The 23,206-nt window shown below is 36.6% G+C and overlaps 1 protein-coding gene across 3 annotated transcripts in view; it reads right to left on the reverse strand.

The window, feature by feature from the left end:
- Positions 1–23,206, reverse strand: part of diaph2.L (diaphanous related formin 2 L homeolog) — a 774,648-nt gene that overhangs the window by 564,707 nt on the left and 186,735 nt on the right. For all 3 annotated transcript variants that reach the window (XM_041572752.1, XM_041572751.1, XM_018229885.2), the window contains 4 exons: positions 6,899–6,973; positions 6,747–6,816; positions 5,306–5,442; positions 2,781–2,889 (listed from right to left, as the gene is read on the reverse strand). In XM_041572752.1, the coding sequence (XP_041428686.1) occupies positions 2,781–2,889; positions 5,306–5,442; positions 6,747–6,816; positions 6,899–6,973 (391 nt within the window). The remainder of the gene's footprint in view (positions 1–2,780; positions 2,890–5,305; positions 5,443–6,746; positions 6,817–6,898; positions 6,974–23,206) is intronic.

The following is a 23,206-nucleotide window of genomic DNA, read 5'->3' on the forward strand; positions in this document are numbered from 1 at the left end:
TCAGTTCTATGGAATATACAATTTAAATCATTTTAAGTGTTGATGCCTTAATATAAAAAATGGTTTTCAAAAAAAGAAACAACAAGCAGTTCTAGATCCCAGTTTTAGCACAAGAGGTCAAGAACTATAGACAGAATTTGATATGCTCGACCCACTCACAGCTAATTTCAGTGGCTGGCAAGAGAAGAACACTCTTTGACTGACATATTGAACAAGCTCTCATTTGGGCAGCCTCTTGAGTGCGTTTTTTTTAAGGAGGAAGAGGGCATACTGTGACATCATCACCTTGACCTCAAAAATCAAATACAATCAGACAATTCCTATGTCTGCTGCTTAACTACTGTCTTCATATTGCTTGTAAAAGATTACAAAACTATCTTTGTCAGATGGCCTTAACCTTTGATGGAAAAGTCAGCCATTCAGTCATTATCTCATCCACACAAGTGATTCTTACACTTGACTTTTTCTTTATTGCTAAGATTTATTGCTTAAAAAATAGGCAAGCAGCATTTCCTGCAATAAATACTTTTGCCAACCTTTAAAGGGTGTCTCTAACGTCATTTCTAAAATCATGTATTTGTATTATGCATTGCAACAGAAGTATGAGACTAATGATAAGGTTTGTTTTGATACAGTTTCCAATACATAAAAATGCTTAAGGGGCAACATGTGGGTATTGCTTTTTGCACCAACTGCTGCCATATGCTGTAAGATGAAAACTGCTGGGGGATACTGATAGCAACTGGAGAGACACAGAATATCTGTACTTTCCAATTTCCTCCCATGTGTTCCAAAAAGGTGCAAGTTCTCCGATTACTGCAAGAGCTCTACTCATATACACCCTTTTCCCCTTGAAATGAATGATGTACTATGCTTACTCTGATCCAAACGCACCCTAGATGTTGTTAGGATAGCTTGTAGCATAATGCACTTTTATCGTACCTGTAATAACTTAATAGGGCCCAATTACCAGTGAAACGACAGCATGCAAAGTGTAATTTAAGATGCATTATCATGTTTTCTACCCACAATGCAGTGCTTTCCCATAATTCCAGCCATAAGGGATGTGATTATTCTTCAAAGCAGTTGAGACTTATTTGCTCTGAGAATTTTCAGTATTCTGTCAGTTCCTGTGCTAAGTATCAAAAAGACACATGTGGCGAGATCCTTTGGGGTCAAGTAAGCTGTCACTATTGGCTCAGGCCTCTTTGAGAACCCTTAGAGTGTATTAGGATTTGTACAATATACTGAAAGTATAGGAGTTGCAGTGTAATGTTAGTATAATGTGGCGATTTAGGATGCACCCAGACCAATAAGAAGACTTTGTGAAATTACTCAAGACTCCATCTGTGTTAGTAACACTTTAACAGTAACATAAAAAAATATGTGTTTTAAAAGTAATTAATGGGGTTACTGTGCTTTTAAAAGACTGAACACGTTTACTACAGTTCCCCTTTAGTTTCTTCCCTCTGCCACTTATGCTTTTAAACAAAGCAAGCATTTAAATGGATGAACACAAAAGCAATTTAATCTTCAAGAATTCCCTCATTAACAGTGGTTAATGTCCCAAGGCAAAGGTGGCCATTTGTAGAACTCTTTAGAAAATCTTGTTGGCTGTGCTAACAACCTATTTCTGAGGGGAAAAGATCACTTAAAGCGAGATGTTTAAAACTATAAAACAGATAAACAGCAGTGGGATAGCTAATAACAGAATCACTTATTATGGTCCCATACTGTTTACAAATATGCTCAATTTAAGTACATTTTAGAGCATGGCTAGTGGTCAGGTAACATATGGTTGTATAGTCAGGAAATTGTCTCAGTGAAAAGCAAAGGGTATCTTTTTTATCTAATAGAGATCCTTCATTAGCAGCAACAATTCTTAATAAGCACCCAAGGGCTTCAATGTATGTATATTTTTTGTATTTCAGCACTGAAACACTGTATGGCTATTTAAATGCATGGTATATATCAGACCAATTCAGAAGAAATACAGTGTTTTGTTCCAATATGACTTTTTATATCAGAATAATGTTATAGTGATAGTGGGGCATATTTATTGAGGAGACGCATCACATATATAACCCCATGCTATTAATAATACATTTTACGAGTGGGTGTAATGACCTTGCTGCACCTAAGTCAACTCTTGCTACACATGTGCCGATTGCATGCAGACTTGGAGGTGGGCCAACTGCAGTGACAAATTGGAAACGGACGTTTCAGACTTAATAGATTTTGTGTTATCTGTCAAATAAGTGTTGGGTTGGTCAAAAAGCCTAAGAGGATAATCATTTGTTTGTATTGGCCCAGAAGAAAAATCATGTTATGTTATTTATAATACAAATGTTATTTTGCATTGCAAATTTGGAAGGTTTTTTATTATTATAGCTACATAGTTAAGTTGGGTTGAAAAAGTGCATCAAGTTCAACCCCTCCGAATGAATCCCAGCACACCCACCCACTGAAACTATATATATACCACTATCTATATTAATTGTAGATTTTAGTATCACTATAGCCTTGGATATTATGGCTGTCCAAGAAATCATCCAAGCCTCTCTTAAAGGTATAAACAGGATCAGCCATCACACCATCATCTAGCAGGGCATTCCACAACCTCACTGTCCTCACTGTGAAGAACCCCCTACACCGCTTCAAAGTTCTTTCCCTCTATTATGATAATTATTATTAGTAGTAGTATTAATAATGACAACTTACTCGGTAATACTTGTTTTGCAATCATGTAAAAGTAGAGTATGATAAATATTGAGGCCCACCTGTAACTGGAAGGCTTCATGGTTCTCCAGTGCTTCCACAATTGGAGCAAAACGTTCTTTGTTATGGATTTCTGCTGCAGTAGTAATAGCTTCCAGAAGTTTGTCCAAGCTAAGAAAAAAAGTTAAGGAAAACAATCATATCAAAATTCAATTGCAGTTGCTGAAGTATGTCATGCAAATGTTGCTTCATATGGGCACAGGTAACCAGGCCTGGACTGGAAATCTGTGGACTGGCATGGAAAATGCCAGAGGGGCAGTTTTAAGATGCCATAGACAATCACTATTTAGTGGGCTGGTGGGGGGGCTGTTTGGGTTTCTGCATACTTAAAGGGATCCTGTCATCGGAAAACATGTTTTTTTCTAAATGCATCAGTTAATAGTGCTACTCCAGCAGACTTCTGCACTGAAATCCATTTCTCAAAAGAGCAAACAGATTTTTTTATATTCAATTTTGAAATCTGACATGGGGCTAGACATTTTGTCAATTCCCCAGCTGCCCCATGTCATGTGATTTGTGCCTGCACTTTAGGAGAGAAATGCTTTCTGGCAGGCTGCTGTTTTTCCTTCTCAATGAAACTGAATGTGTCTCAGTGGGACATGGGTTTTTACTATTGAGTGTTGTTCTTAGATCTACCAGGCAACTGTTATCTTGTGTTAGGGAGCTGCTATCTGGTTACCTTCCCATTATTCTTTTGTTTGGCTGCTGGGGGGGGGGAAAGGGAGGGGGTGATATCACTCCAACTTGCAGTACAGCAATAAAGAGTGATTGAAGTTTATCAGAGCACAAGTCACATGACTTGGAGCAGCTGGGAAATTGACAATATGTCTAGCCCCATGTCAGATTTCAAAATTGAATATAAAAAAATCTGTTTGCTCTTTCCCATGACAGTATCCCTTTAACATGCCATGGTCCATTTTAAATGCCAATCTAGGTCTGTAGGCCATGTATCGTTAAGGTCTAAACATTTCAACCCTCCTGCTCTGCTATATAAACACGTTATACTTTTAAAACGAAATAAGTTGCCACAGTTACCAGTATCTTCTTTACCAGAACTACTACCATTTTAAAACAGTAAGCAAGTCAACTAAAGATTACATTAGAATTGTTGTAACTTGTGAATATGCCTCTTTAGGTTTGAACTTTCAAGGCAAGCAAACAATATGGCAGAACAGTGCAAATTCATAGCTCCAATGCTTGTGTAATGTCTGATCTTGGTCAAGCAACATCTCAGTGATAGCAGCACTGCTCATACTCTAGGTTAACAGGCTTACTGACATGTTTCAGATCTTGCATACTTTGTGCAAGTCTCAATAGGCACATGGAGCTTAATGGAGAACTAAAGCCTAACTAAAGAAACAGGCTAGAAATATTGTATTATGTTTTGGGCTTCTGTACCAGCCCAAGGTAACCACAGCCCTTTAGCAGGGAAGATCTGTGTCTCCAAAGATGCCCCAGTAGCTCCCCATTTTCTTTTCTGCTGATTCACTGCTCTGTGCAGCTGTCACTTACTGAGCTTAGGGACCCACTTACAATATTCAATACACATAGAATATAAATGTCACAATATAAGGCTGATTAGTAATTAATACAAATTACTAGATGGAAGCACATCAGCCTTGTAGCATCAGCTTATATTACAGCCAAACCTTGTTTTCTGCTCGATAATTGGTGACGACCCCTAAGCTTAGCTTCTCAACACATGCTCAGAGCCCACTGAGCATGTGAGCAGACATTTTCCAAGATGGAGACCCCCTGTGACAAGTTTGAAGTCTTGGATCATTGCTGCTACTGAGAAGCTGAAACTTTAGGCTGGTGCAATATGTGCAGTATATAAGATATAGTTCTTTTAGCCATTTTCATTTTTAGAGTTTAGTTCTCCTTTAAGGGGACAACTTTGAAAACTATACTCAGAAGCCCTATGTATCTCTGGGCTGGCACAACCTGCATTACATTTCTGGCCTGATCTTTTGCATGACTTTGGCTACCCTTTAAGTCATGCTATAAGAGGTCATCAATACAGCCTATGCAATTTTGGTATTGCTTTATCTTTTCCTGCAAAAATATGCTAATTTTTTCAATATCACATAATGTATCCATAAATAAACCCGTTTTAACATGATGAATATACAGTACACCTCGAAAGCTAACACTATTTTAAAGAAAAATATATATATATGGTTACAGGTATCGGCGTGATCTGGTATTGTTGTATTTACTAATAATTTAATATAAGAATTTTTGTTACAGAAAATAAGTCAACCTTTATAAAACTAAGTGCAGCCAATAATTGTTTTCCCTAAAATATTAATGTTAGGATAAATTAATTAAACACTTCCTTGTGATGTTCACACTTCTCGTTTTAAATACTCTCTTGCCTCATCTAAACACACAGCATTTAGTTATTCACTTTCCTTCCTGTGTAAATTATAAAGAACTGTAAAGCTAGTGCCTTTAGCAACAATGAAAATTGAAAAGCTTTTTGGAGTAACGCGGGAATATCTAAGTAAACATCAAATGTACTTACATATTATCCTCTCCAATTATGCAGATGGCGGATAATATCTTTAAAATTTCTGTCATCATGTTGGCTTGCTTTGGATCAATAGCCCGTGCCAGCAAAAGGAGACTTCTTTCTTCACCAAGAATTCTCTGCAGTCCATACTGTAAATGTACAAAATTCACTTTAGATACAAGATAGAGATGCTGCCATCCAATAGATATTATAGCCCCCAATCTGTGCAACTACTTCAGAGACCTTTTTGTATGGTATCATCATCATCATCACCATCATCATATATTATGGCCTCCGGACATATAGGGACATATTGTATTCATTATATATTTATTAGTTTGATTATTACAAATATTCGGTCAAGACTACTACTAATGGCTAGTGATGGGTGAATTTGGGGCATTTTTGCCAAAAAATGTGTGAATTTCCTGCTAAACTGCGTCTAGGCGTCTAGTTTTTGCCGAAATTGCACCAGCGTGGGTTTGAGAATTTTTGCGGCGAATCGCGGGAATTCACCATCACTACTAATGGCGACCCAGAGTCCAAGAATTTGTGTTAAATGTGATTATCATAACACAGTGCCATCTGATTGACATGCATTGACACTTTAAATCCAACATATTTATAAAGTTGTTTAAGTTATTACACTTAAAAAGTAATCTTTTTACACTACTTTTTATTACTGAACTTGGTGAACTTAGTCATTTGATATGTATAGTTTGTACCAGGTCTTAGGTAGGGTAAAATAATGCCATCAAGTGTAGCATAAAACATACACATTGGTAAATAGATTTGGGTGACCAATTTCATCATGAGAGAAAGGTATGATAGAGCATATTACTTTATGGTTAACTAAATATTTATACCTTTCTCTCTGTGATGGGCGAATCTGACCCGTATTGCTTTTCCAAAAATTTGGGAAATGACGAACATTCGAACATTCGCAGAAATGCATTGAAGTCTATGGGCAACAACATTTTTTCACTGAGCAACATTTTTTTTCACCTATTGGAGTCTATGGGAGTCATTTTCTCACGAAAAAAAAAATTCTATTGTGTTTGGTTGTATGTTTGGTTGATACTGATCCATGATACATTCAATGCAGTGTACTTTATTGTAGCACTGGGAAATGTTGAAGGGCTCCATGGAACTTCTGGGCGACTTCTTATATCCTCATATTTTGCAACAGGGGTAATTTTTTATTATAATGCACAAGTTACAGTGAGTCATGTGACAGAAAAGACATCACTAAGCTCTGATTATAACCAATAGGTGTATGTAGTAGTATGTATCAAATTTTTAATGCAACTTTAAGAAGAGCAACAAACCTCATAGTGTCTATCATTGCTGTTTTAAAATTAGGAGTCGAAGAGTCCTGTCATGTGAAATCAGGACATTTTCATTGGAACAAAAAACTTCACATCGTATTTTCTTCTCTAAACCATCCACCTACCTTGTTGTTCATAAATGCTTTCAAACACTGTATGAGCTTATGTTGATTCTTCTTGTCAATACTTTCCTGCCTTGGGTGAGAAGATAAGAGGAAGTCAGAGTAATGTCTTAGAAACCACAGATTTCTTATTGAAAGGATTATTTAATTCTTACTGTTTCTTGTCCAGTAGCTTTTCCAGAACATCCAGAAGAAGCCCCAGGCCCTCATGTCCAAAATTGTTAACCCAGCTGTTGAGAGAAAAAAAAGAATTATTGGAGGTTTGTCTGAGTTCATAAATCCAAACATGTTTGTTGTGTGTACATGACTCATGATCAGATTAGCATGGCAGCAAAAAAAACAGCTTGCATTTAGGTTCTTACTTTGTGACTGCCAAAAGGAGTTCAGGTGAAGCAAGATGGCTAAACTGTCAGGCTGTCAGGTACAGCTGTATGTAAATTCTAGATAGGCATTTACGGGCAAATATGCTAATGGTTTACTATTTTCAAGTCGATACTCAATTCTTAGTATGACCTATTACAGTACAGGTAAGTTACCTGTTTGGACTTGGAGTTTTCCAGAAAAGGAATCTTTCTGTGATTTGAATCTACATGTTTTAAGTCTACTAAAAAATAATTTAAACATTAATGAAACCCAATTGGCTGGTTCTGTCTGCAGTAAGGATTAATTATTTCAGGATCAAGTACAAGGTACTGTTTTATTATTGCAGAGAATAAGAAAATCATTTTTAAAAATTATTTGATTAAAATGGATTCTAATTTCTGGATAACAAGTACCTATAGTAGCAAACCGTGTCTTTCTTTATAGAATTCATCATGTCAAAATATTTATTCAAGTATGTCACTAATATTATGTACAACACTGCAGCTAGTGAATCTATTATGGCTTTTGTGCTTACATGGAAGTGGGGCAAGGTGAAAATAATTGGCCCAATGTTTTTAAGACATTAACCACATTGGGCCAGATTCAATTCAGTGAGAAAAAGGTTTCTCATGTGAAAACTCATGGACGAGATTCAATTTGAGATGCAATTAAAAAACTTATCTCATGGTTTATCACATGAAAACTCTATTGAAGTCTATTGAAGTCTATGGGAAAAAAAATGGAACTGAATATGGAGAAACTTTTTTTTCCCTCAAATTGAATCTTATCCATGAGTTTTCATGTGATAAACCATAACATAACTTTTTCTCACTAAATTGAATTTGGCCTTTAAGCTCCTTGTCCCCTCTTTTTTTGTACATCCATTGTCAGTTTACAACTTGCTTTGCCCCTGGTTGAGCCTACCATATATAGGGCACTTTAGAAGTTGTACAAGGTGCAGAATAAGGCACAAGACTAACTCGTAGATATTAGGTTACATATGTTATTATGGCAAGAGCTTTGAAATTCAAGGATTAAAACTTTACTGGTCTGTAGACCTATAGACCTTATGTTCAACTGACACTCTTAGTGCCCACGCTATCAATAGTTACAGTAGCTGTTGGAGTCAGGATCAAGGAGGAAGCTGGTGTGCAGACTAACAGGAAATAGTCCAATTTGCGGTACAAAAAGGGTTAAGCAGGTCAAGGATGATATACAGGGACGACAGTCAGGGCACGCAGTGAAAAAGCATGGTCAATAACAGGCAGAAAGGCCATGAACCAAGGATAAGTCAGTACAGCAAATATAGCACACCCAGTAACTCAATCAGGAAGAACCTATATATGGGCATTGAATCCTAGGGGCACATTTACTAAGGGTTGAATATCGAGGGTTAATAAACCCTCGAATTCGACCCTCAAAGTAAAATCCTTCAAATTCGAATATCGAATTTGAAGGATTTAGCGCAAATGCTACGATCGAACGATCAAAGTAAAAATCGTTCGATCGAATGTTTCGAAGGATTTTAATTGATCGATTGAAGGATTTTTCTTCAATCAAAAAAAGTTTAGAAAAGTAATGGGGAAGGTCCCCATAGGCTAACGTTGTAACTCGGTAGGTTTAAACTGCCAAAGTATGAAGTCGAAGTTTTTTTTAAAGAGACAGTACTTCGACTATCGAATGGTCGAATAGTCAAAAAATTTTCGTTTGAATCGAAGTCGAAGGTCTTAGTAAGGTCGTAGTAGCCTATTCGATGGTCGAAGTACCCAAAAAAATACTTTGAATTTTTTTTCATTCAAATCATTCACTCGAGCTTAGTAAATGTGCCCCCTAGTGTCTGGCATCCTTTTATTTTGAAGTTTAATGGTGGTCCACAATGTGCTGACATTATGCTCCACTGTTTCAAGTTGCAATGTGCTGATGTCACAACATGGCCATGGGGACCACCATCTTGCAAACAAAGCAAAGTGTTCTGCAACGGAATGCTTATGACACTAAATCAGCCTTTGGGATGGGAAGGGGTTGACAGGAACTGTCCTAGGCTGATCCCACTTGGAGATGCTCTGACAGGTCAGTCTAACCAAGCAGCTGCTGGTATTAGAGATGACCCCAGTAGCTATATACTTGCACTAGTCTCTACCATGCTAGATGGCTCTGTAACCAAATCTGCTCTCCTCCATTCCCAGCTCATCTCTGACCCCATCCTGAAAGAGTTCAATGGGGGAATTCAAAATTGGTCGGTAAGAAAAAATTGTTCACAATCCATTCACAAAGCGAATAAATGTTCGTGAAGTGAAAATTTTGGCCTTTGCAAACACTTTTCCCTTCACATGACAGTAGGATAGCGATTGCATATTTTATAGTTTGCACAGTGTACAGTATGTAATAAAATTTCAAAATTGGAAACCATTTTTTTGCGACAAAATATTTAACAGAACTCCAGAGCAGGTGTTAAAGGTTCACAATGTGCAATTAACATTCGCAATGCAATAAAAGCCTAATGAATGAGTTTTGCTTTTATAACATTTCCCCCCAAGTGTGTCATTGACTCTATCCAGGTAGCAAACCTGCTCTAAAGTATACCAGCTATATATTTCCTTTTTACCCAATACCTTTCATTTACAGGGAAAAAAAGGAATATTACACTTTACAAATGGTAATAATGCTAATGACCGCAGATTCTACTTCCAGTATAAAGAAAGAAAACACTGCAACTCAGTTACAGAGTAATAACTTTGAAGCCCTTGTGTAATAACTTCTGCAAGCATTGCCGCCGTGTTAGTAAAGTAGGTCTGCTACTGTCACTTCTACCAGATAATAACAAATGTGCAGTTCAACTTTTAACTTTCAATATAAAAGTTACAATTTTATTAGGCTGGCGACACTGCTGTAGTTATAATAATTATATGCAGAGCTAAAGAATCGTGAAACAATGAAACCAGGAGAGAGAGGAATTAGCAAACACTGAAAACTGTAACAAGGCAAAAAGGCTGAAACCCATTCACTGTCACACAGTATGTAATGAGCACAAGAGAATGTTGTTTTTTTTTTGTGTCTAAAAACAAATAGGCAATCACAGCACTATTTGAATGTGGCTAATGGGTAAAACAGGTTAGGGGGCCCCAGCATTAGGGTATATACTCTTAGCCTCTACTAACTATATATATATATATATATATATATATATATATATATATATATATATATATATATATATATATATATATATATATATATATATATGATATAGGTGTTTATTTTACACTTGTAAGGTTTGCTCTTTGGATTTATATATTTATAAACCAACTGTATCCAAGATTCATATCTTTTTAATAAAAAATGCATTCACTTGAATCTATCTATGAGATTAATCTAGCATGTAATCCCTATAAATCAATACTTTTAATGAATACTGTATTCTACAAATGCAAAGATCAAGATGATACATAAAGAAAAGTATATATTATGGAACATTCATTATTCATTCATGATGATCGTTTACTGAAAGCAGGACTGCCTGAATTTACCATCCAGTCGAATTAAATGACCCTTGGATTTATAGACAGAATATGTTGCTGATGATCCGTAAATGAAATAGGGAAAGGCTGAAATGTTGTGTATGATCAGGATAAAGTATTTCAAGTCCTCTTCAATTGATAAACTGGATATATCTATTGTTTATCTATTGCAAAAGGAGCATTCAGAAACAGTTTGCTCTGTCAAACTGGATGCCATTTATTCGTCAGTATGCTTTATCTACAGTATACTTGCAATATACAATTTACCCTGTAGGTAGATAACAGGCTAAATGGGGTAGGGTAGAGTACAAAGGCAATGGGTAACAAAAGAGAACAGAGCAAGAAGAGAACAGGAACAGATAGAAATTTATAGGCAGGAAGTACAGCAAAAGATGGGCGAGAAAGTGAAAACAAGATGAATAGAGAGACTAAAAAAATGAGAACATGGTAAAAAAAAAAAAAGAGGGCTTTTGAAGAACTATAAAGAATAAGAGGGAAGAACAGAGGTCAAAATAGGGTGGATGTCCTTTTTTTAAAGTGGTCTCTATTCCCTTTATCTTATAGAACACTGATATTCTGCTGCTGGCTTTAGTGTAGAAATGTCATGCTTTATTACTTAGAATACTCTTTCAAACTGTTAGTTATTGTTACTTAAACTGAAGTCAAATGATAGAAACGGCCATCACTTTGGCCAAAAACAAATAAAAACACAGTGGCAAGTTAAAGTTGCAAAAAAAGCTAGAACTTCATATATCGTTATATCTATTTTTGCATGCAAGCTAACATAGAGTCGGATTTGTGCCAGCTAGTTAGAAATGTAGCTTTGATTGGTCAATTGAAAGTCTAACAATTATCTGTCTGGCTGGTTAAAAGAATTAATGATATAAATACCACCGACCCCCCAAGTTAGAGATTTGTCCTTGTCCAATAAAAATGAGAGCTAAGTAATATAATCTGGCTGTTCATATTGCTCTCTCTTTAAATATGACTGAATATTTAAACATACACAAGTTACAATAAAATAATTCCTTGGAAAAAAAAGAAGGAAAACAGATTTGTTTTGGTATACAAAGCACCTACAGATTGCCGTTAGTTACCAGTTACACTGACAATGATGATTTACAAGGGTTTTACACTCCTACATATTTTGTATATTTTAAAATGAATTATAAGAACAGATGTTATACCTGGAGGAGCAAAATTGAAACCGTTTATTAAAAACAATCATAAACAATTCATCTTCCTTCCTCTGTTTTTGACAATACAAAGGCAGCAAAAAAAAAAAACCTACAGATTTTGACAAACTTCGGAAATTCTTTACCAAAACTTTGCTGCATTTTAAAAGAACCACTATATATCTTCTATGACAACGCTGGAACAAGGAGCTTTTGCAATAAAATGGAGAGCTGATCATTGATATTGCCCTACATACCCTATTTGTCTCTGTACAATGCCAATTCCATTTATCGTGGGAAAGTGACAGCTCTGCATGACTAACTTTCACTGTGTCACTTTAAACAGAAAAAGCATTTGAAATGAACTATTTTATCCTATTGTCTCGGAGATAGCTTCTAGAAAACTGTTATTTTCAAGTTTGTGAGGTTGTGTAATAGCCTGGGTAGGAGACGCAATATTGAATTTAGTTTGTCTGGGATGTGCCGAAGGAATTGTTTACCTTTTTATGACATGCTACTAAAATGTACGTATGCTGCATATATAAAGCAGGGATTTGTAACCTGTGGGTGAAGGCTCAAAATAGGACTCCATAGGTGGGCCCCCCTGTGCTATTTTTTGCTATGATAAAAAATAGGCATTAAAGGGGGAAAATAAAACAATTATAGGACACACAAAGCTAGTTATGTGACTTAAAACTAAAAAATAGGCTAAGAAACACTGGTATAAAGGAGGTTTCAATATAATGCTGCCATCTTCATCGTGGCTGTCTATCTTATAAGCATTAAACAATCAAATTGGCAGACCAATGAAAAACAGGCAGTCAATTACCTCATTCAGAGTGCGTATTGAATAATATTGGTTTATATTTTATATATATATATATATATATATATATATATATATATATATATATATATATATATATTTTATACTGTATCTGGGCAGAACTACCTCGTTTGTCCAGCGCTTGTGCCAATGGATTAGCTTGTGTTCTGTTGTCATAAAATTAAGTTTGTATGAAAATGCTGCAGAATATAACAGCAGAGAGATGTCTTTGAATTTTTGCCAGTAATGGAAATGTTCTAAGTATTTAGATGTAGTATAGCATCTTCTTACCTTCCAGTATGGTTATTTTAAGGAACAGTTCAGTGTAAAAATAAAAAAAAACTGCGTAAATAGATAGGCTGTGCAAAATAAAAACTGTTTCTAATATAGTTAGCTAGCCAAAAATTAAATGTTTTTGCAAATAGGCTTGAGTGACTGGACGTCTAAAATAATAGCCAGAACCCAACTTCCTGCTTTACATCTCTCTAACTCTGAGTTAGACTAGTCAGTGACTTGAAGGGGGCCCACATGGGACATAACTGTTCAGTTAATTTGCTTTTGATCCTTAGCATGCAAATGGCCCCCCTCAAGTCACTGATTGGTTACTCATTGCAAACCAATCAGAGAGCTGCAAAGCAGGTAATTGGGTTTTGGCTATTATGGTACACATGTGCTTGTAAACAAGTCTATTGTTCCTTTATACTAACAAACAGTTAGGTGCGGTAAAACAATTCTTGCCTGTAGTGAACACAAAGGCCATAAAGAAGAAGGTCAGATTTCTGGCTACAAATTATCCATTAAGAGTGAGACAGTACATGTACCATTTTGATGCTGGCGATGTTCTGTCTGCTTCAAAAGGAGACTAACAATACTTGGCCTTTATTTCTATTACAAATCCATCTGCAGCAATCTATATGTAACTGATAAAGGTTCATTTTGAAAATAATGCAATGATTTCTGTTTTCACATATTTTGGTTTAGCTAATTCTAATTTTTTTCTCAAGGACAAACTGTTTTAACTTTACTTGCACTGCTTTGTATCAGAAATAATACGTACTTTACAAGCACCAAATCATTTATTTTTACATTCTGTCCTTGCTGTGAGAATTCAATGCTTCTCTTGTGATTCTTCTCTTACGTGTCTGTGTAAATCTGTAGTTTTGTGTTAAAATTGTTAGCTTGGTATAGTATGGGAAAAGAAAAAGGAATTTACATTTTTATTACTAAATTCAGGCTCTAAAACTGGTCCATATCACTCTTAATATATCCCATCACTGTTTGCTGGAGGCAAAAGAGTCTGAAAGCTATGGGAGCAACTAAACTAGGGACATTCTGGCATTTACTCTAAAGGGTGCAATGAATGTAAAGATTGCTAGTCTACGCATGTTTCCTATAAATATTTTAACTAAAGAAGTAGCTAGAAATGCTGTACATTATTTTCTGTGCTTCTGTACCAGCCCAAGGCAACCACAGCCCTTTAGCAGTAAAGATGTGTGTCTCCAAAGATGTCCCTGTAGCTCCCCTTATTCTTTTCTGCTGATTCACTGCACATGCTCTGTGCTGCTGTCACTTACTGAGTTTAGGGACCAACTCACAATATACAGGACACATAGAATATAAATGTCACAGAGCCCCCTGAGCATGTGAGTGTCACAGACACTTTCCAAGATGGAAGTTTGAAGTCCTGGATCATTGCTGCTATTGAGAAGCTTTAACGTTACACTGGTGCAATAAATTCAGTATATAGAATATGACATTTTTAGTCATATTCATTTTTAGGGTTTAGTTCTCATTTAACTGCAGCAGACTATTGAATGCTTTTTGTTGATTGGTAGCTACATTTTTACACATTGCATTGGCATATTCATCGCCACTGTTCATTATGGGAAAAGCACAAACATCAGCAGAGGTGCATCATCAGTTTAGAGTTAATACATGTATCCCTCTATCATAGGGTTCCATTCTGTCTTTGATTCAGATCCTTGGTTCTTCGGGGCATCTGAAATTAGATGGCTGCACTAAATGTCAGTGCTAAGGTGGCAAATGACAATGCTTGCACAGAATTCAGTTATTCTCATTTTTCTATGATGCATTGCATAGAATATAAATGTAAGCTACACGTCCTTATTAGTAGAGAACTGGCTATCCTACGATTGCATTATGTTGGATGTTCCAGGATAATTGAATGTGATGTCAGAAAAGAATCATTTATTTCTGTTATTTTGCCCTTTTTCTACCAGATTTATAGCCTCGAGCTATACTTCACTTTTGACATTCTTTTTTTATGTTCCCGATAGCCTCATGTGTTTCATAAGTTTCATAATACACTTACTATGTTAACCTTTTCCATGTCTGAAAAGAGCATACAGTTATGTCTCTGTCTACAAAATACCTCTGTTACAATGATACAAAATTAAAAGACGATTTCCCCAATTATAAGGTTAGACTAATAGAAAGAGATGTGTAGTTGTAAAGGGGATAGACGAATGACTCAATCTGTAATAAAAGCAATGATCATTGCGGAAGTAAAAATGATCGTCAGCCTAAGACTCCAAAATCAAAGTCTAGGTACTGAATCTAATTTTAAGAAAGCATTGAAATATAGTAATTCATTTTCCCAAAGTGATCTATTTGAAGATGAATGAAAAGCAAAATTGCTGGGTGCACCAATTTGTTAGGCAGCTCTAGGGTGTATGCTACTGACTTCTTTCCTGCTCTTATTCAAGCTCTTTTCTCTATACTATTAATGGCCAACTATCACTTACATTTTATCCCCCACAGGAAGTGCCACTTTTTGTGGCACACACATGTGCATAATGTGTGCGTGTCTCAGCTCGGTCATTATGCACATGCATATAATGGAGGAATGGTGGCCACATCCCCCTATCCTATGACACACGCTTGGGCATAATGAATAAGCTGGGACTGTAGGCCCTGGTACCCCACATCTCAAGTGGAGGAACACTTTTTAGTTGATAGGCGCCCTTTAAGGCAGTACCCTGTACTTAATATTCATTAAGCTATTATAAATCCACAATAATAGCAAAACGGTCCTATTATTCAATGTTCATATGTGTTTATCTTTATGTTAACTTTTAGTATGTTATATAACGGCTTATTCTAAGTGAGTTTTTAATTGGTTTTCATTATTTATCTTTATATTTTTTTTAATTATTTGTCTGCTTTTTCTGACTCTTTTCAGCTTTCATATGTGGGTCACTGACCCCAGTTATAAGCAAATGCTTGTAAGAGGGCTGCCGATTGTTGCATGGGAATTGTTGGTTGGTTGTGAGATGTGTGAAAATTGTAAAGATACTTGGGGCCGATTTACTAAAGGGCGAAGTGGCTAATGTTAGCGTCAATTTGTTAGCGTTACCGCCTGCAGGGACTTTGCCGATTTACTAATGGACGCAGGCGTCACTTCGCTAGCGAAGGAGATAGACGTTATCGTTGCTTCGCACTCTAACAACGGGCGAATTTTCGCTCTGGCAAATGGACGTAACTCCGCAAATTCACTAAGATGCGGATTTTACTGAACGTTACCTCTTCCGCCAGATTTGCCTTCGCCAACTCTGACCAGGCGAAGTGCATTGGAGTGCATAGGACTTTCTCAATTTTTAGTGGAAACATTTTCTAAGTCCCAAAAAACGCTGGCATCTTTTCATTTTTCTCAGAGTGATAGCCTACAAAAGTCTTTAAAATCTTTTTTGGGTAACCCGGTTCCCCCATACATTTCCTAACATAAACTATACAGTGGGCTCATGTGTAGGCCATTATAACAACTCTCTTTTTTTTTTATTAAGAACCCCTGGACTTGTGTAATGTATTTGCTGCAACATATACGTGCATTCAACTTTATCATTTCAGGCGTATGCAAATTAGCCAACACTAGCATATCTTTGATTTGATTGCTGAAGTAATGCTAGTAAAAATTTGGCAGCATTCAGTGCCCTGGATGCAACTTTGCATTTTAGTAAATTAGCGTTGTCTGAGCGAATTTTTGTCTGGCAAAGTGTCGCGATGGGTGCGAAGCCATTGCTGCCGAATTTTTGTCGGTTAGGGAATCTGCCCCTTGAATTGTTAAAGAATTGTATGTAAGTGGAAGATTTTGTGTGGAAGCGTAATTTGCGAGAGTCGCCACAAGAGGGAAGTGGAGTTCTCTAATAAATGTGTTTACTTGCAGTTCCTACCCCAGCCACTGGAGGGAGATAGAGGGAAAAAGGGTATTTAAGGAGATGACACACCCAGGGTGGAGTTCTTTTCCTGACAGGACATTTGTTTAGTAGGAGTAGATAGAACAGGGCTTTGAGTGAGAAGTACTAGGTACTTCAGCTAGCTTAGGGCACATTCCTACCCGGAGTAGTACAGGGAGTGTAATGCATATGCTGGGCTGTCAGGACCGGGAGGTGGTGAGTAACCCCGGAAAGGGATATATCTGTGCCACAGTGGAAGGGGCTGTGACTAGTGCAGTGTGTATGCTTTGCAAGGGTGGGAGAAACTGTACCAAGGCTGGAAGTGTGAGAAGCCGGATGGGCTATGCTGAAGAGTTTGGAAAAGAACCCTTCAGTGAGTGCATGTGTTATGCTTGCCAATAAAAAGAAATTTGCCATCGGTACTCGACTTCCTTCCTTAACCTGAAGGGCAAGGGCAATTCCTCCTACACACTCTGTAAAGCTACACAATTATTATTATTATTGTTACATTTTATTACTCATCTTTTTATTCAAACCTCCTCCTATTCATATTCCAGTCTCTTATTAAATTCAATGCATGATTGCTAGATCATTTGGACCCTAGCAACCAGATTGCTAAAATTCCAAACTGTGGAGCTGCTGAATAAAAATCAAAATAACTCAAAAGCCATAAATGATAAAAAATGAAAAACAATTGCACTTTGTCTCAGAATAGAATTCTCTACATCATACTAAAAGTTAACTCAAAGATGACAACCCCTTTAAGGTATAGTATTCCACATTAAATAATGGCCCTTTATCCGAAAAACCTAAGGATCCTAGAATTTTGTATAAGAGATCCCATTCTTGTCCTGGCATCCCTGCATAATGTCGGTGGAACAATCAATTCCCACTGCATGGTCCCTAGCACTCAATATGAACAAAGTTGTGTAAGATTTCACACTAACAAATGTGTATCACTGCTATCATGTATTGAAAGCTGCAAGAAAAAACAAACATCAAGGGCAGATCATTAGCCGCACATTTCTTTCGTGGGGATTACTGTGTTATGTACCTAATTATCAAAATGAAATAATGAAATATTCCATTACCATCTGGTGCTGCTGCAAATCGAGTTTATCAATTAAATTCTTACTGGTACAAATGCAGAATATCTAACTATACACTTGAGTGTTTATGTATATGTGAGTGTATTTATTTATGTATATTTGTATATATTTACATCCACAAAAACTTACACATTGGGCTGATATCCAAACCAAGTGCTAATGCAAATCCCTAAAGTGCTCACAGAATTGCACATTAAAATGTTATTTACAAGAATACTTGCACCTCTACATGCTCTGTGCAACGTTTATCTGGTGACAATTTGCCAGTTCAGCCTGGTTTGTGCAAATCCATTTCACACATACAAGGTGAAAAGTAAAGGGAATACGCATGTAAGGAAGTCCTGGAATTTATAATGAGGTGTTACTTGCAGGGATATGCAGATGACTTGCACCTAATGAACTGGACAATAATGAGAGGTTATTTATCTAGACCCAGTAAAGAAGCACTAGAGCACTACTAAGTGCTACAAGAGCATTTCCCTTTCAGGCTCATTGAGGAGTGAATTATGCTGCTCTCAGTGCACCACGCACTGGATCCAAAATCTGGCATGAAGTGCCGAGTGCCTTTTTGGCAGTATAAGCTAACCCTGAACATACTGCCTGCCACAGAACCCCTTTGCAGCCCGTGTCCATTGCTGCTTCCTGCAATAAAACAACAAAAAATTCTTGGGACCTCACATTAAAAAACTGTGCATACTACAAACTGTACACTAAGGGGCAGATTTATTAAGGGTCAAAGTGAAAATTTGAATTCAAATGAAATTTTTTGATTTTACTTTTTTGGTCAAAACTCTCAAATTCGAATTGTGATTTGGAATTCGAGATTTATCTGGCTCTATAAAAACTCAAATTCCACTCAAATTCAATTCGAGTTTTCGGTTCAATTAAATTCGTCCGAGCTGAGAATATTCAATTTTACTAACAATTTCGAGTTTATGGGAGTTTTAAAAAAAAAAACTCATACAAATTCAAAATTCGACCCTTGATATATGTGTTCAAGCCAATGTGACTATGACCTTTAGGGAAGAGCTAAATATTTCACTGCATTTTGCTGAAAAAAAAAACAGTCCATAAACTCTAATGCATATTAAAAAAAAATGTTGCACGGTTTAAAAAAATGTTGAACGGTCTAAAAAATTTGTCACATGAAAAAATGCTCATTGATTTCAATGTGTTTGGCGAATTAAGTTTCGGACTGGCCCGGCGGGACACCGGGAATAAACCCGGTGGGACCCCACCAGGCCAGTCCCCTCTCCCGATAGTCCCCTCTCCTGATCGGATCCAACAAAAAAATATATATTTTACGGCACATATTCACTGAGGAGCGCCCTGCATGAGCGCTCAGCGCGGCAAAGTAGGGGTCGGGGGGTCGGAGGGGGCATTTACAGTAGTCCCAGTGGGCCACAGGCCCCCCAGTCTGACCCTGAATGAAGTTACATGGGTCAGATCACTAGCTACAACACATGGTGCATTTTATTGGCAATTATTTAATGGTAACAGGAATATATCTACTTGTATGGACTGTGGTGTAGCTAGAGTAAAGCTAGAGCTTTCATGCCAGTGACCTAAAGATAATATTCAATCACTTATGCATTATTAAATCCATTGGTGTAGAGAAAAATGCATATTACCCCTGGTTTTCCTTTTGTTGTATGAACACTGGCAGCAGGGGGCAGATTTACTAAGCTTGAGTGAATGTTTTCGAATTTCAAAAAGTTTGAATTTCAAAGTAAATTTTTGGGTACTTTGACCATCGCATAGGCTATATTCGACCATTCGACTTAGATTCGAACGATTCGAAGTAAAAATCGTTCAACTATTCGACCATTCAATAATCGAAGTACTGTCTCTTTAAAAAAAACTTTGACTTCCTACTTCGCCAAATTAAAGCTACCGAAGTGCAATGTTAGCCTATGGGGACTTTCCAGAGCACTTTTCTAAGTTTTTTTTTGGTCAAATAGAAATCCTTTGATTTATCGCTAAAAATCTTTCGAATCGTTCTATTGAAAGATTTAATCGTTTGATCGAACAATTTTTATTTGACCGCAGGATTGCCAAATTTGTTGAAAAAACTTCGAATTCGATATTCGAATTCAAAGTTTTTTAATTCGATGGTCGAATTTCGAAGTTTTTTGTACTTCAAAATTCGACCCTTGAAAAATCTGCCTCCAAGTATATTCATCTGTCTGTACTCACATGGGCCAGTTTTCAGCCTAAAGTGTTTGCTTTTGGGCCTAAATCTGCCATGTTTGAGCACTGACAAGCAGTTGAAGATCCTCTCAATGCTCATAAAACACAGGGTGTATGGGAGCAGATTGTAGCAGTAATGCCGGCTGGTGAAATGCCATGTGTGACAGATAATGAGTCATTAAAAGTGTAATACAGATATGGGACCTGCTATCCAGAATGCTCGGGACCTGAGGTTTCCCGGATAAAGGATCTTTCCATAATTTGGACTTCATACCTTAAGTCTACTAGAAAATCATGTAAACATTAAATAACCCCTATAAGTTGGTTTTGCTTCCAATAAGGATTAATTATAACTTAGTTGGGATCAAGTATAAGGTACTGTTTTATTATTACAGAGCAAAAAGGAAGATCATTTTTGGATTATTTGGATAATAGAAAGGCCTTCTTCCATAGACTTCATTTTATTATTGGCAGCTTTCTGGATAAAGAGTTTCCGGGTAACGGATCCCATACTTGCATATCCTATTATTTAATGTACCAAGGAGATAAAAAAGCTCTAATAGCCCCACTTAAGTAAACATTTATGTGGCTTCTTCCAAACCAAACAATATGGTGGTGCCACATTCCCCAGCAAGCTACAAATGACCAAGTTCTTTCTAAAAAGGGGAAAAGACTAGTTGACCTCACAAACGTATAAATATGTATTTGCAAGCAATAGATTTTCTTGTTTTATCAGTATTTACTTAAATACTTTTCTTTTCACCCCAACAGACTTGCACACATTTATAAAGATAGGAATGTTAAAAAAAGGTTCTCAATATTCAATATTCTTAAAAGATTTAACACACAGTAACAAACTCAGGGTCAAAACTAGAGAACATAACCGTAACAGGATCTTGCATTGAATTTGTAACAGTTCAGATTTTAATGACAGAAGCAAGTGGTAATCAATACACGGTTATAATCGTAATCAAATATAATCCACAATATATCAAAAGCCTATAATGATCCACTACAGGGAAACCTATTCCCAAAAGACCCAGTCATAAGACATTTAAAAAGGAAATTTACAGTAAATGCATCCAAATCTCATTATCAGCTTAGCTGACAGAGATTGTCAATAGCACAAAATATATCTGGTTCTGCTGCTAAATATATCAAAGTATATGTCAAATGCTTTATCATTGCAAAACAATTTCTTAAACTTTCCGTAGGCTCCTTCTTGTTGTTCTGAAAAGATGATAGCCAAGGGATTTAAACACTCTTCGAATTTCTTCTCTGTGCAGTGAAAAATGCATACACATGTCCACATACATCTATATGATGTACACTTTTTAGTATAACCAGAGGCAAAATGCTTATCTCCCCAAATGTAAAACATTCATGCTGATGGTGTGGACAGCTCCCACTGGTAGAAGTTCATTCTGCTGCACAATATGTTGCATGCAGCTGTTTGTGCTTTAATATGTACCCACGATCTATGCAATTCATATGTCAGCTTATCATTCTGCCTACCGAAACTTGGAAAGCCTATGATTTTATCATTTTACTGTTGCCATATACACATGCTGATCTGTCTCTTTACACTTGTCGTTTATTATACTACAGGTATGGGACCTGTTATCCAGAATGCACGGGACCTGGGGTTTTGTCAGATCTTTCTGTAATTTTGATCTTCAAACCTACTAGGAAATCATAATAACATTAAACAAACTCAGTAGGCTAGCGTTGCTTCCAGTAAGGATTAATTATATCTTTGTTTTGATCAAGTTTAAGGTAATGGTTTATAATTACAAAGGAAAAGGAAATAATGTTTAAAAATGTGAATTATTTGTATAAAATGGAAACTATTGGAGACGGCTGGATAAAAGATCCCATAACTGTACAAGCAACTATTGTAGGCAAGGCTGTGATTTAACACTTGGTGGAAAATAATCAGCGAGCAGAGGCGATTAACAAAATTCACATTAAATCCAGAATTATATTTCTCACTATGCAGCCAAAAAGTAGCAGCTGGGGGACCACCAGGATCCCAAAATTAGAAAACAGAAATGGAAGCCTATAATAAAATTGCTCTTTTTCTACAATCTACTTAAGGTTCAGTAACACACATTAATGATGCTATTCAAGTAGTGATGGGCGAATTTGGGCTAAAATTCACGAAACGGCAAAAAATGTGCGAAACGGCGTTCGTTTTTTTTTACGCCGGCGAATTTTCGTGGTGGTTTTGCGAATTTATTTGCCGGCGCCAAATCACGGTAATTTGCTGCGAATTCGCGCCTGCCGAATAAATTTGCCCATCACTATATTCAAGCCTAACGTAGGAACGTCAGAAAATATGTAAGAGCGGATTTTATACTATAACCTACAATAAGTTTTGGAAGGAACCTTATAACCATAACAACATAGCCTTTTTAAATCCCTGCAGAAAATAAAAAAAGGATTACTGAAGTAGTGGAATTATTCCTGACATATTCGCCAAAGAGGAAATCATCTACTAAATACATTTCCAGACAGGGATGGGCGAATTTGACCCGTTTCGCTTCGCCAAAAATTCGCCGCTGGCGAAATGTCGCAGACGCCCATTAAAGTCTATGGGCGTCAAAAAAATTTTGTCGCGCGGCAAAACTGTTTTGACGTGCGTCTTTTTTTTGACGCACGCTGCCATATGAGTCTATGGGCGTCATTTTTTCGGCGAAACAGGGCGAAAAAATTCGCCCATCCCTATTTCCAGATATTATATCCTCAGTGCCTTATGGCATTGCATTTTATGATGACTGTGATTACAACTGCACTGGAAGCAAATGTGGCAAGACAATAATACTGTGATATACTTAATTCAATACTATAGTATTGCATATATTGCAGATTTAATTATACTGAAGTCCATGTCTGTCATCTATTTAAGCTAAGACATGCCCCCCAACCAATTTTGGTTATAATAAGCTTATATGTCAACGATCTATTCTATGCATTAGTACAATATATATATATATATATATATATATATATATATATATATATATATATATATATATATATTCGGTATGAATGGTGAAATTTGCAGTTTTGAAATATATAGTCTAGTA

Source organism: Xenopus laevis, chromosome 8L (assembly GCF_017654675.1).
Source record: "Xenopus laevis strain J_2021 chromosome 8L, Xenopus_laevis_v10.1, whole genome shotgun sequence".
NCBI lineage: Eukaryota > Metazoa > Chordata > Amphibia > Anura > Pipidae > Xenopus > Xenopus laevis.